The sequence below is a fragment of the Schistocerca nitens genome, chromosome 1 (genome assembly GCF_023898315.1).
Source record: "Schistocerca nitens isolate TAMUIC-IGC-003100 chromosome 1, iqSchNite1.1, whole genome shotgun sequence".
Lineage (NCBI taxonomy): Eukaryota > Metazoa > Arthropoda > Insecta > Orthoptera > Acrididae > Schistocerca > Schistocerca nitens.
In genome coordinates, this window is record NC_064614.1 from 167829375 (window position 1) to 167843287 (window position 13913).

General features: G+C 36.3%; 1 protein-coding gene across 11 annotated transcripts in view; it reads right to left on the reverse strand.

The window, feature by feature from the left end:
* Positions 1-499: 499 nt before the first annotated feature.
* Positions 500-13913, reverse strand: part of LOC126244429 (rap guanine nucleotide exchange factor 2) — a 327255-nt gene continuing 313841 nt past the window's right edge. For 8 of the 11 annotated variants that reach the window (XM_049948247.1, XM_049948243.1, XM_049948245.1 and 5 more), the window contains 2 exons: positions 12206-12397; positions 500-3984 (listed from right to left, as the gene is read on the reverse strand). In XM_049948247.1, the coding sequence (XP_049804204.1) occupies positions 3953-3984; positions 12206-12397 (224 nt within the window). In that variant the 3' untranslated portion in view covers positions 500-3952. The remainder of the gene's footprint in view (positions 3985-12205; positions 12398-13913) is intronic. The other 3 variants (XM_049948248.1, XM_049948246.1, XM_049948244.1) reach the window with 1 other exon arrangement.

Here is a 13913-nt window from a genome sequence, read left to right on the forward strand (position 1 = left end):
CAAATACACTTGAATGTGCACCCAACCATTGACACGTACTGTGTTACATCACGGGAACTACGTCTTGTGGCTTAAAATCACGAGAACGTCCAATGATTCTGTGCAAGATGTTATAAGGTGCTTATGGTGTATGATCATCATCATCATCATCAGCTATCTGCTATATTAGCAGGTCCTTTGCGTCTCCGTTTTTTGCAATCCATTGCTTCCTTCTTAAGGCTGCTGTATGTTCTACCGTCCATCATGTCATCCAGTATCTGGAGTCTCTTCCTTCCTCGCTTCCTTTTCCCTTCCACATAACCTTCTAAAACTGTATGATAACCTTTTGTAAAACACACACACACACACACACACACACACACACACACACAAACAGTTGTGTAGTTACAGTTCATGAACCCATCATTTCAAATTCCACAAACTGTTGTAGATCCTTACTCTACCAAATACTGATAAGGGTTAGGATGTGTATGGAGACACATTTTGGATATTAAAACCATTTCTGACATATAATTACTAGGATTTATTTTGTACAGTAAATACTGGACCACCAGAAAGGGCCCGACTGAGATGATTAGCTAAAGGAGCTAAACACATATAATTGGACAAATACACACAACATTTTTATCATATGAATCTGTTATAAGCTATGAAAATAAAAACATTTTCATATATAATTGGCTATGATCACAAATGCAAATAATGGAAATGCAATATTCACGTGGAAACAAAAAAGACAGAAGGATGCCTCAAAATATCTGAAAATCATTGTGATAAGGTAGAACTTTGTATAAAAGTTATAACATTTTCAACATAATTAAATAATAACTGACAAACAGATAAAATGATAAATGCAGGTACTTAACACTGTCATTTCTCGTAGAATACCATAATCAGTGCTTCATTGGATCATACAACTCAAAAAGCTGCTGAAACTTACAGTGGTGACAACATATCTTCCCTATCTGCACCATCAGGTGTTCTGATATGGCTTACATTTTTGTAGTGATATTACTTAAGGATTTCATCACATTGACATTGATATATATTTATATGGAACACTAATGGATGAAACAGAGAGAACATGAAAGTGGCGTTTCACTGTTAATAGCACGTGTGCGTCATTTTCGGAGGATTTAACTTTCTATAGAATAAAGCCTACAGACAATCACTGAAATACCCAAAGTACATGCATGAGCTGAACGTGTCATAGCCGCAGCTAGTAATACATCTGGGAAAAATAGACAGTTATTAAGACTGACGTCATTGACTATTTTATGAAAATGGAACTGAACATGACAAAAAATTTTCTGTTTATCTTCTTTCAGAAAAAAATCTTATCTCTAAGTATCTTTCATTTGAAGCACATTATAGTGAATTATTTTAGTGTTGTTATACAGATGACACAATTTACATACCACAGATATATGTAGTAATCTGGTGGTGTTTGGTGCCTAAAATATATGTGAATGAAAGACTGAAACACAAACTGATTTGAGAACATGAAATTCTGCCTTTCAGAGAAACATTTTGACTATAACACCAGCATTTACTTAATATTTTGTGTCAGATGTAATAGTAGAAATTCTGGTACAAAATGTTCTAACCCAAAACTTAGAACTAGTTGTGTTATGCAAATTAAACGTTCCTGCTTATAAACTTTGCTTTCACTTCGCAATGAATATTATAAAATATCTTAATAGCATGTAGAGTAAGTTACATACAAATCTGAAAGAAGAAGAAAAAAAAATCACACATGTATAAACAGCACCAAACTCATTGGAGTAAAGCCAGCAACAGTCCAAACTTTGTTATAAATATTAAAATGCAATGAGTATGACCATTTCGCCATCTGTGATTGGGATCTGTGCAAACAATCAATAATGCTACTCTACACAGAAACTCTAAGTATCGAAAAGGAAATCTAGGAGCAATATCGGCATAAGATGTAAATGTGTGCATTGAATCTGTAATTCACCTGGAATACATTTGATATTGGCCTGGATAAAGCTGCATAACTACTTCAGCACTGACACTCAATTTTCACGTGTTCCTCTGATTATGACTATTTATGTTGTGTGTGTCAACCACAGCCACAGACGTATAAAATTCAAAATAAATAAAAATGTGCACTGGCGTATAACAATCACACAAACAAAGTTTTTACTTTGCTGGCACTCCAGAGCAAAAAGATAAAACTAGCCCTCACATCATTTCATTTTAATGTTCTCATTTTCTTTTGGAGTACTAGTATTTTGAAAGTTAGTTTCAGTTTGCTCTTAAAATGTCAAATGTTTGTCTCAATTAAAACAGTCAATATATATAAATTTGGACTGACCTACAGATATTTATACCATATTATGACATCCAAATTCTACACATACCTAAATAGACAAAGTTTCATAATACATATATATAATGAAAAATATACCACCAAATATGTTATCAAAATATTACAGCACGACACGACTAGGCAAAACTTCCCTCTCTTCTCACACAGTAGGCAGACATACAAAAATTTCAAATAACACACATATTTTTTTTAATCTATATGTACACATGTAAGTCTTGAGATGATTTCCCATCTGCCATAAAGTGATAATATAGTAAATATGTTAAATACATTGCACATTGATGATCTGTTGATCTAAATATGATATGAACATAACTACACAACACAGAATGCAAATACTACACAGTAAAGATCTTTTGATAATGGCATACACAGCATTTGAGAGCAATTGTACAAACGCCTGACAGCTCAATTTCAAAGTAATTTAGCTGCTAGCGCATATTCGACAGATCTCAAGAAATGGTCACTTAATATTTTGAGTTCTTGTACACATTAATAAAAAATTGTTACCTGTAAATACATTTAATTCCTAAATTCGAACGTAAAAAAAAGGAAAAAAGAATTTAAAATATTCCTGGAGTAGATTCTTTGGAACAAGTCACTTTTTACAACTATTCACTACAATACTCATATGTTTCAACATATAAAGAGTCATTTTGTACAATGAACAAATAACTTTCAGTTTATGAAAAGTTGTAAATAAGACAAATAATCTCATTTGTATTCAGATTTGTTATCACTTGGCTATTTACACTGTATTAAAAAGCTAATGAAAAATTTGAGATGACATTAATGCACAATATTTGCTTGTTGATATTCATACTACACTTAACTGTTGCTCATTCTAACATAGTTTTATCAGTCACATTTATCTACTGCAACATGTAAGACAAAAATATATTCAGTTATTTTACAGATCAGAATTGTAAACATTTTTCAAAATCATATCATCCTTTACATCTGATGCAATGCTGCAATTGGTACAGCAAATAATTATAATATTTAAAGTGCGTAAAAATTATTTTTACAAGTATTTATATCATAGTACAGATATCACAAACACATATTTTGATAATAATTCATCATTTAAAACAATAATGAATGCTGAGTATGAATAACTGTAAATTTTAGCATGCGAAATTATCACAAGCAGTGATAACCCTGTGAAAGAAATGCCAAATTTTTATGGCATTTGGATTTACTGATCTCTCAGATATCATTCCAAACACAGGGGCAAAATAGAACAAAGTACACAGAAGAAATTATAACATGCAAGCTCCTTGCCGTACTGGCCACAGAATAAAAGCTGTCCACACAGTCAGAAGGCAATGTATGGGTTGTTCACTGACTGCTATTTGCTGAATGCTTAACTGCTGAAACACACTCGTGTACGCAACTAAAAAACAGGACAATAAGTACAACTGCAGGGGAACGCAAAGACAATATGTACTATCATTTTCTCCCAATGTGCAGTAGCTATTCTTTACAAAACTCATCACAATCCCCTTTTCTTCACTATCTGGCACTCATCTGTGATACTCTCAACAATGTCACTCAGTGAGATGAAGATAGGAGAATGTAAACCATATGGAAAATAATTCACACTGCAGATACTTGTGCACCATCATCATCTGAAAAACAAACACAATTGTGAATAAATTAATTTTTATCACAATAACGTCATGCACAAAAGAAAAAAAATACATTATCAAACATCACTACTGAAGCTCAAATTGGCATATCTCCTTCAATTAGTTCAACTCTGACAATAGGGAAGTCGTTCTTTGTTAACAGCAAACCTAAGACTTTAAAAATGTAATTAAAAGCACAATTGTTACAGTAAGTAAAAAGCAATATTCTTAGTAAATGGAGATACATCAGACTATTAGCCTAAAATCAGTAAAAAATATTTATTTCTATTTTACTTGCTCAGTTATGGCAACTCTACCCTTTCTCAGGTATGTTTTCTTATATCAACTTCCACCCAATAGGTGCATGAACTACGATCTACAGAGCAGTTATTACTGGTTTCTGAAGTTCTGACACAATGTTCACTTCTTGAGGTCAAAGTTCCTAACTTGATTTTTCCAATCTGGTAAGCAGAAATATCTATTAATGTTAGTCATATATGAGGTTCATTCAAATTAAACCTGGTCAGTTCATCTACCTTTGCCTTACATGTATGGTGGCACCACGTAACTGCAGGTATGGTGATGTCATCTGTTGGTAGAGAGACTGACACGTGCACACCATTTGATGTTGCATAGTGCCAGTGTGGTTTCACGCCAAAGAGAAGGTGGTCACACAAGTTATCATTCACCACTGAACAAACAAGCGAATAAGCAGGAACAACGAGGAGTGATTCGATTTTTGGCAGCAGAGGGAGTTGGAGGCCTGAAATGTATTGACAGATGAAGGCTGTGTACGGTGAGTACAGTCCGAGTCATTCAAGTGTTGTGGAATGGCGCACACGATTCCTTGAGGAGCACAAGTCACTGGAAGACGATACTCATCCTGGACAGGCTCATCGTGTCATCAAACCGGAAATGGTTGCGGAAGTGAATGATTTAGTTTTGGACAGCCACAGAATCACCATGAACGAGATCCCTCGGTTACTGGGTATTAGCGTGGGCACCCTCACACCATAAGGCATCAACACTTGAACTTTGGAAAAATCTGTGCGCAGCCGGTTCCCTACCAACTGACCGCTGAACAGCACAATACTGGAATGGTGCTGTCTTTGAGTCATCTGCAACATTACCATGAGGAGGAATACGGCTTTCTGTTGCGTATTGTCACAGGTAACAAAACATGGTGTCACCATTTTGAACTGGAAGGCAAGTGTCAGAGCAAGCAGTGGAAACATATGATTTCACCGCCTCTAAAGAAATCAAAGGCCATGCACACCAGTTCTGGTAAGGTTATGTTGTCCTTTTTTGACCACAAGTGCCCACTGCTTCTCGAGTTTCTGGAACAGGGAACCACCATCAATACCCAGCATTGTCAAGCCACTTTACAGAACCTTAGACGAGTCATCAAGTTGAAACATCGAGGCATGTTTTCCAATCGCATTATCCTACTGCAAGATAATGTCCGCCCACACACAGCCAATGCGGTGAAGATGACATTGAAGCAGTTTCGGTGTCAAACGCTGGAATATCCACTGTACAATCCTGATGTTTCACCGTGTGACTTTCATGTGTTTAGACCTCTAAAACATGCTATTCGCGAACATCGATTCACAACAGACGATGAAGTGTGTGACTGAATACAAGCCTGGATCCGACGGCAGCCTACTAGCTTCTTCGAGGATGGAATTGACCGGCTAGTGTTGCAATAGGATAAATGGCCCCAACAGTTTTGGTGACTATTTTTGATTATGTGTACTGTGTATAACTACATTTTTGAGTTAATAAAATCATTACCATTACTTTACACTAGTGACCGGGTTTCATTTGAATGCCCCTTATATATCAAGATACAAGCAGACGTTCTTTACTTGACAATGTCTTTCTGTTGTTCATTTTGGCATTATTTTTATGTCAACTAGTAACTCACAAAGCATTCAGGACAGTGAAATATATTAACTACAATGCTGCTTCATGTTTATATAAAAACTGTTCTATTGGAAATAACATGTGATGTTAGTTTATGTAAATTTCATACACATAGCAAAATCAATCTTTCTGCTATCATCAGAGGATGGAGACAAACTGGCTACAGTAACATGTCTCTTAAGGCCTAAACCTAATATCTACACTTTGTAGTGTGCCACAGACAGTGAAAAAACTGTACCCACATTTTTCTAGATGTCCTTGCTTTCCCACTCGGACATGGCTGGTAAAGGACTGGGGGAGAAATGATAATCACCAAATTTATAAAATACAATAGCTCTTCACAATATTTGGAAAAGGATTGGGAGAGAAATGATAATCACCAAATTTATAAAGGAAATATCTCTTCACAATATTATAAGTGCACATAGATAAACAGGGAAAACAAGCTCTCTTCTTTCCTATATCCAACACGAGTTCCTAGGATAAATATCAGCTGATATGGTAAAAAAAGTGCAGAACACTTTGAAGAAGCAGATTAAGTTGTAACTATAGTGTATTTTCTGCTAATATGTCAGAGTATTAACATACACAACTTACATTACTTTGCACAGAAGTTCGCTTACTGTTTTCCCACAGTCTCACCCCCCCTCCCCCTGGCAGTCAGAACAACCTTCTTAAGTCTTACCGGTACACTAAGTTTCTCGCATTTTAAAACTCACTTGCTATCAGATTTGTTGTCACTCATTCAACTCATATTCCACAAAGACATCTCTCTCTCTCTCTCTCTCTCTCTCTCACACACACACACACACACACACACTTTTTCTGATTCAATATTCTCCAAAGCTTTGACTTTTTTACAGTGTCCCTTTGTCCTTATATTTAAAAAATCTACTTGGCCAGCAGTTCCTTCATTACTGTGAAGATATATTATTTTCTTTATAACTTCTATACACAAAACAGTAATATTTAATAATACCTGAAGATGAGAGCACAGTCTGTTAAAACCCGTTGTTTAAAAAAAAAAAAAAAAAATATTTTATGTGCTCTTGGCTGCTGAATGATTTTTAACAATTGAACAGATCACCCTTCAGTTATCTCAAAATGAGAAAATCCAGTAACATTTTGTTTTGAATTATACATATTGCCCTCTTTGTTTTGATGCTGCATCAGTAACTACTTATCAAGAACTTTTTTTACACAGATCCAGCATTAGTGTAGTTATCTGCTTCTCTTTATAGCTACACAACATGATACATCACTCTGCATGACAGGAGTATTCACTCATGTTTGTAAAAACACACACACAAATAAATTATGTACTTTGAGAAATGAACACTGATGCCTTGTTACAAGTAAAGTAGGAACTTGGATAAGCTCACTTTATTAAACAATTACAACAATACAGAAAAGTTAAAGGCAGATGGCACAACATTTAATGTAGTTACTGAATTTTACATAAGAAGAATTCAAAAACAAAGTTACAAGTGGTGTTGCAAGGATAACCTTAAAGTTTCAGTAAAAATAGGAAAGATGGGCAAAAAATACAACACCAAAAGGCAAACATATCGCAAAGATGGGTGTTCCATTGATAATATATACCAAAGTGGGCAAAAAAATGAGTTGTGTATTTTCTGTAGTAAAGATGCATCTCCCTGTGGTACATGGTACATGTATAGGTGCTCTAAGAAATTGAATAAGGACATTACTTCTGCAACGGGCGTCTTGTTACTAGGGCAATTTGATAAGTGGACATGTCAGGAAAAAATTACGGTAATAGAGGACTCCGTTCATCACCATACAGCTGTCAAATAAAGAAGATTGATATGGAAACACTCAGCAACAGAACGTACAAGCGTGACTTCAAACACTTTGTTACAGGAAATGTTCAAAATGTCCTCCGTTAGCGAGGATACATGCATCCACCCTCCGTCGCATGGAATCTCTGGTGCGCTGATGCAGCCCTGGAGAATGGCGTATTGTATCACAGCTGTCCACAATACGAGCACGAAGAGTCTCTACATTTGGTACCGGGGTTGAGCAGACAAGAGCTTTCAAATGCCCCCATAAATGAAAGTCAAGAGGGTTGAGGTCAGGAGAGCATGGAGGCCATGGAATTGGTCCGCCTCTACCAATCCACCGGTCACCGAATCTGTTGTTGAGAAGTGTACGAACACTTCGACTGAAATGTGCAGGAGCTCCATCGTGCATGAACCACATGTTGTGTCGTACTTGTAAAGGCACATGTTCTAGCCACACAGGTAGATTATTCCGTATGAAATCATGATAACGTGCTCCATTGAGCATAGGTGGAAGAACATACTGACAAAACTAAAATGAGCTCTAACATGGAAATTAAGCGTTTCTGGACACATGTCGACATAACATCTTTTCTTTATTTGTGTGTGAGGAATGTTTCCTGAAAGTTTGGCTATACCTTTTTGTAACACCCTGTATAGTGCAAAGCAGGAATGAAAAGGTGACACATAGTTACTTGTAAGAAATGTTTACAATTTCAGATTGAAGGTAATGTCCACCTTGCAAAAACTTCCAGAGATATAAAATTTGGGTACCCAAGTGCCAACATGAAGAGTCAGCAAGGAAAGGCACAACAAATCACTATCAAAATTCAAACAAAATATTGCAGCCACCATAAGAAAGAAAATGTATCCTTTAAAAGAAAGAGGGATGATATCATCACAACAAGAAGAGGGCAACAATTACAAGTATTTCATAGGGAAATAAGACATATGAAATTTATCATATGAACCCTTAGACCGTCCATGCCCAGAGTGACACAAAAGGAATGGAACAGGCTGGCGATATAAACTGGTGATTAGTTGCTGGTAAATGATAAATTGCAGCTGTTATGTGAGAGTGTGGCGGAGAGGAAAGATGATTTGTTGCTCCCAAGCATCTGTTTGTTACACTCCCAACCAGCTAGTTTTAAAATTAAGTTGATGATGGCTGTCTTGATTGCCAGTTGAAATACTGAAACAGGAAGTCGACATTTCTGTCTGCAGTCCCTGAATCTCATGGAACACTTATTATACCAGGAAACTTCAAGATACAACTATAGTAGTCTGACATACCACTTTTGAGATAATTAAATTATTAGAGATCTGAAAACTTGGGGACATTTCAAGAAAATATGCAGTACAAATGTTGATTACAGCTATTACCACAACAAAATCTGTTTTATAGGGAGCAGAATTTCTTGCAAAATTAAGAAATACAAAAAAAATTCTGTCGCTATTCTCAGTCTATGCAGTTTGTGGAAACAGTTGCCAAATCTATGAAGTATTTAAAATCCAGCAAAGAGGTTCTCTTTCAGTTCAGTCCTCCTTTTCTCTATTGATTCAGTATCCCAACAGACAAACTGACAACAACATGAAACAGAACAGACACCGCACCACATATTGACATAACAGACTCACCCCGACGGGCAATGAATCCACCATCTGCACAATTACGCCTGATGACCTGCTGATACATGGCACTAGGTGGGAATGTGGGTCGGCTGAGAGATGTGCCGTGATAGTCCCCACAACTGTGATAGACACTGTGTCTGGATGGTGCAGTGGTTAATGCAGGTGCCTAGTAAGCAGGAGATCCTGGGTTCAAATACTGGTCCAGCATAAATTTTCATTCACTGCCACTGATTCCCCATAAAGTCCCAGTGCATCTAACATCAATAGTCCCTTCCTTTTCCTTTCCTTATTCCCTCCTCCCCACCTTCAATTTACATAATTTATTGTGTCCCTTCAGTCTGCAGACAGTCCCAATAATAAAAATGTTACCAATGGTAAAAATGGTGCTCTAATCGATGTGACTGCAGACTGCATTCTCATTCAATATTTCACTACCCTTGTGACACAGTCATCCACTAAGTTCTAACATATTTACTTTTGTAGTAATTCATTAAAATGAAAAACAATGTTATATGATGCAAACACACCTAAACAATGTTCTTGTGATTACTCAAATTTAGGCCACAATAATCTGCAAAATGCTTTCCACATCTCTCAGTTTAATACCACAGAAGAAAATAACTTCACTGTGCTTAAATTTACACTACCTAGTTGATTGCTGGAGGGGGGAAAGTAATTACTTTTTTTACAGTTACAAAAACTCTTTAAACACAGTATTTTTATGGTGGAGTACTTATACGGAAGAGGGAAAGGTAAGTCGGGGGGGGGGGGGGGGGGGGGGGGAGTAATCTGGCATAGGTGGTGCGATGTGTGAACATGCTCATGCCAACAAATTGCAGACAATGCAGCATTCCTGTGGAACATCAGCAATACACACATTACATGCACGCCAACATGCAAGTACATACAAATATACAGTTTATATTTACAGAGTGCTCCAAATATTTATCAATACACATGCTTGGCACACACACACACACACACACACACACACCAATATTAATGACAGTAAAAACCCAACTATAAGTATTTAATTGAAATGTTGAAACAACAAAAAAATAAAATCTAGGATAAAATATCTGATGTGCTGAATGTGGGAGCTGGCACAAAGTTTCTTTTAAACAGTATTAGTGAACTGCAAGAAGAAAACAAGGCTTAAAATGCAGGGTTAAACACAACTAACAGTTACAATAAAGGTGTATGCAAAAGGGTTGCACTCTTCAAACTCATGTTCTACTGTTAGGGTTTATATTTGAATGAAAAGTTACCACTACAGAAGTTACATGGAGGAAAAAATTGGATGAACTGTTTCTTTAATATTGTCATTCTCATTCCTTGCACTTCTTTTTAAATGGCTCTAGGATTTGGTATATTAATCATCAGCTGATTGAAACACATGTGGCCTGTCCTCCTCCTTCAATTGCAATTATCAAAATTTGTTAACTTTCCAAAAATCAACTTCATAAAATATCCCCCCCCCCCGCGCACTCCTTGTCTTGTGTAGGCTTTCAGACGATCATGTATTAAATTTAGTTCTTTATTTTATGCTGTTTTACTTTCCTGCCAAAATTCCTTTATCTTTACTGCTTTGGAATCATCATATTTGTAACACTTTTTTTTAAAAAAAATACTCTAACTATTGCTTCTTCTTCTATTATGTCATTTCTCTGTAAATCTTCCGTGAACTCTTGATTCGAGTTTTTTTTTTTTTTTTTTTTTTTTACTTCTCTCTTCAAAAGTATTTGAGGATCTATTTAGTTAAATGTTGTCACTAACAATGTATAAATTACCAAAGACTATCTGTCTCTCCTTATTTACTGTTTGTTATACTTTCTACATTCTGATTTATTTCAGCACTACTTCTTAATTTCCAAGAGTATCATTTGTTAGTGGCCCAGTCATTTCTTTATAATTCTTCTTTCACAGTTTCTAGTTCATCCAATCTGTAGCTCAGTAATTAAATCAACATATTTGTTGTGAACATTCTTTGTCTATTTTTTGAAAGCTACCTGAAATTATGTACTTCTAGGCTACTTAGTTTTTCATATCTGAACTGAATGTCTAACAGAAACTGAAGACTTTTTCTAGAATAATGTACCAAGTACTGGAATATCTTTCACTGTTCAGGAACTTGACCACATATTTATCCATTGTAACAACCACATAATGCTACTTTTAACAATTAAAACAACACTCTGTAAAAATGAAATAAGTATTCTTTGGAATGGTGTGAACATTATAGATGAATCAAATCTGGCTTGGAAAGAAACACTTTGTTAAGAATGAGCATAATCTTTTGTTAAATGGGGTGAGAACTGTTAGGAGAGAAATCTTGAATTCTATGCAGAAAATAAATATTTCCTTGATGTGAAAAAAAATTGGATGTAAAATATTAACACAACTTACATTTCCACTGTATTACTTTGAAAAGAATGCTGTAAGCAGAAGCTACTGTTCTTTTTTGTTTGTCATTTACATTAATTGTTACAGAAAGATATATCATGATACATATTTTCTTTCCTTCATGATTTTTTAAATAAGTCTTTGAATAATGCAAACTGAATACTAAAGCCATTTAGATTCTGAAAAGTGCAAAGACAAATGAAGTATTGAGTGCATTCAGTCTCAGAACTACAATGAGTAAATTTCATTTTCGGGTTGTAACTACGATAAAAATCTGAACCAAGATAATTAGGGAACTACTAAATAGATAAACAACAACTCGGCGCGCGTGCACACACACACACACACACACACACACACACACACACACACACACACACACACAGCTTCATTTTGAACTTTAGCCTCCTTTCTGTCCCATATTTCCATTACTGGAAGTCCTGCATGGAGCTCACACATACCATCATCGTCCAGATCATTGGTGCTGCAGTAACCCACCGAATGCGGTGTCGGGACAGTGGGTACAGCGGTGACGCCCTCGTGAGAGTGCGCCCGTCCTAGTCTCTGCAGGCGTGCCATCTGCGCAGCCACACTGTACGCGGGCGGCTGTCGGGGGGGCGCACTTCGAGGGGGTGGGGGAGGCATAGCCCCTGCTGCAATATAAGACACGGGACCGTGCGGTGGCTGTGACGTGCGATTGCGATGACGATGCAGTCACGAAAGGCAAAGCATAACATTACAGCAGAGTAGTGCAGCCAAATATGTATCAAGCAAACAATCATGCAGTGTATAAAGCTTTGTATGGCAAAGTAAGTATACATACAACTCTTCATGTCAAGCACATGGTTTAGTCAATATATTTCCACAAGCTGATATTTAATTTCCATCAGTGCAACCTATGTAGCTATTAAGACACACACATTTAATCTGTAATGACAAACTCAAATTAGACAATAAAGCAGAAAAATAATGCGTATCATCACATAGATATCTCTCATGATTGCAGGGTGAATATCAAGTAAGGAGACAAAATCAAAAACGTTTATATCAACGCATGTCCGGAAATGGACGGCAGGTCTGCAACGAAGCAATTAGTACTAGTATATTACACTACATATTACATGGTACTAATTAATCATAAGCCTATACAACTGTCGTCTGTGGCCTGAGGAATGGTTAAATCACTGCATCAGCAACAGTTCAGGATTAGGATTATTGGTGAGTACCTACATGGACCATCTGTCTTCCCACAATGCCATAATAAACATACACGTGAAGTTCCTACTGAACACTCTGGCTGTTTTACTAAAGAATGTCCCTTTAGCAAAATGGCAGGTAAGATGGCCAATGTGTGCTGGAGCACAAGGCCACTTCCATCTCACTGTTCGTCAACAGTCCTTGTGCGTAGCAGCCTTGTCCACTAGACTTAAATCTCCTCGAGTTTTACATCAGTGCACCCAACAAAAGTTTTGTGTACTGAACACTTGCTGAAGTACAGGCCCTTGAACAACATTCTCATGTAGGCTGTGACATTATTTGGCTACCGAACAGAACATTTGAAAAGTGAGACAATCCACGATGTGCCATGTAAATGTTTGCAATGCGCTACATGGGAGTCACTCTGAAAATCTTTTGAAACATGAAAGAAATTAATACCAAGTAATTAATGTATGGCGTAATATACCAGTACTATAACGGCTGTCACAAAAATAGGCAGATCAATGTTAGTTCTCTGTCTTACAGCATTGCCACTTAGTGATAATTTCTGAAAAAAGTCATACATCTGTATTTATACTCTAAAATATGATATGGTACTTCCCAAAAGAAAATAACTGCCACTTGTTAAGGAAAAAAATCTAACACTACCAGAAATTTCTAAGAAATATTATTTTTACCTTAACTGTTGAACAAGCCAGAAACACTAACAGATTGAAAAAAAAAAAAAAATGTACGACTATCCTCAAATTCCAAAACTAAAAATAACTATGAAGCGCGAAACTGTTTCACCTGTGCAACAGCAAATGATGTTGCTGATGAATTCACATCCTATTCGACCTTGCAGAAACTCCCAATGAACGATTTGTTAAGAAAATTATAAAATTAATTTTGGTAACATCTGAGACATCATTACCATATTGAGTCACCTATGAACAAGGTTTTCTTGTACAT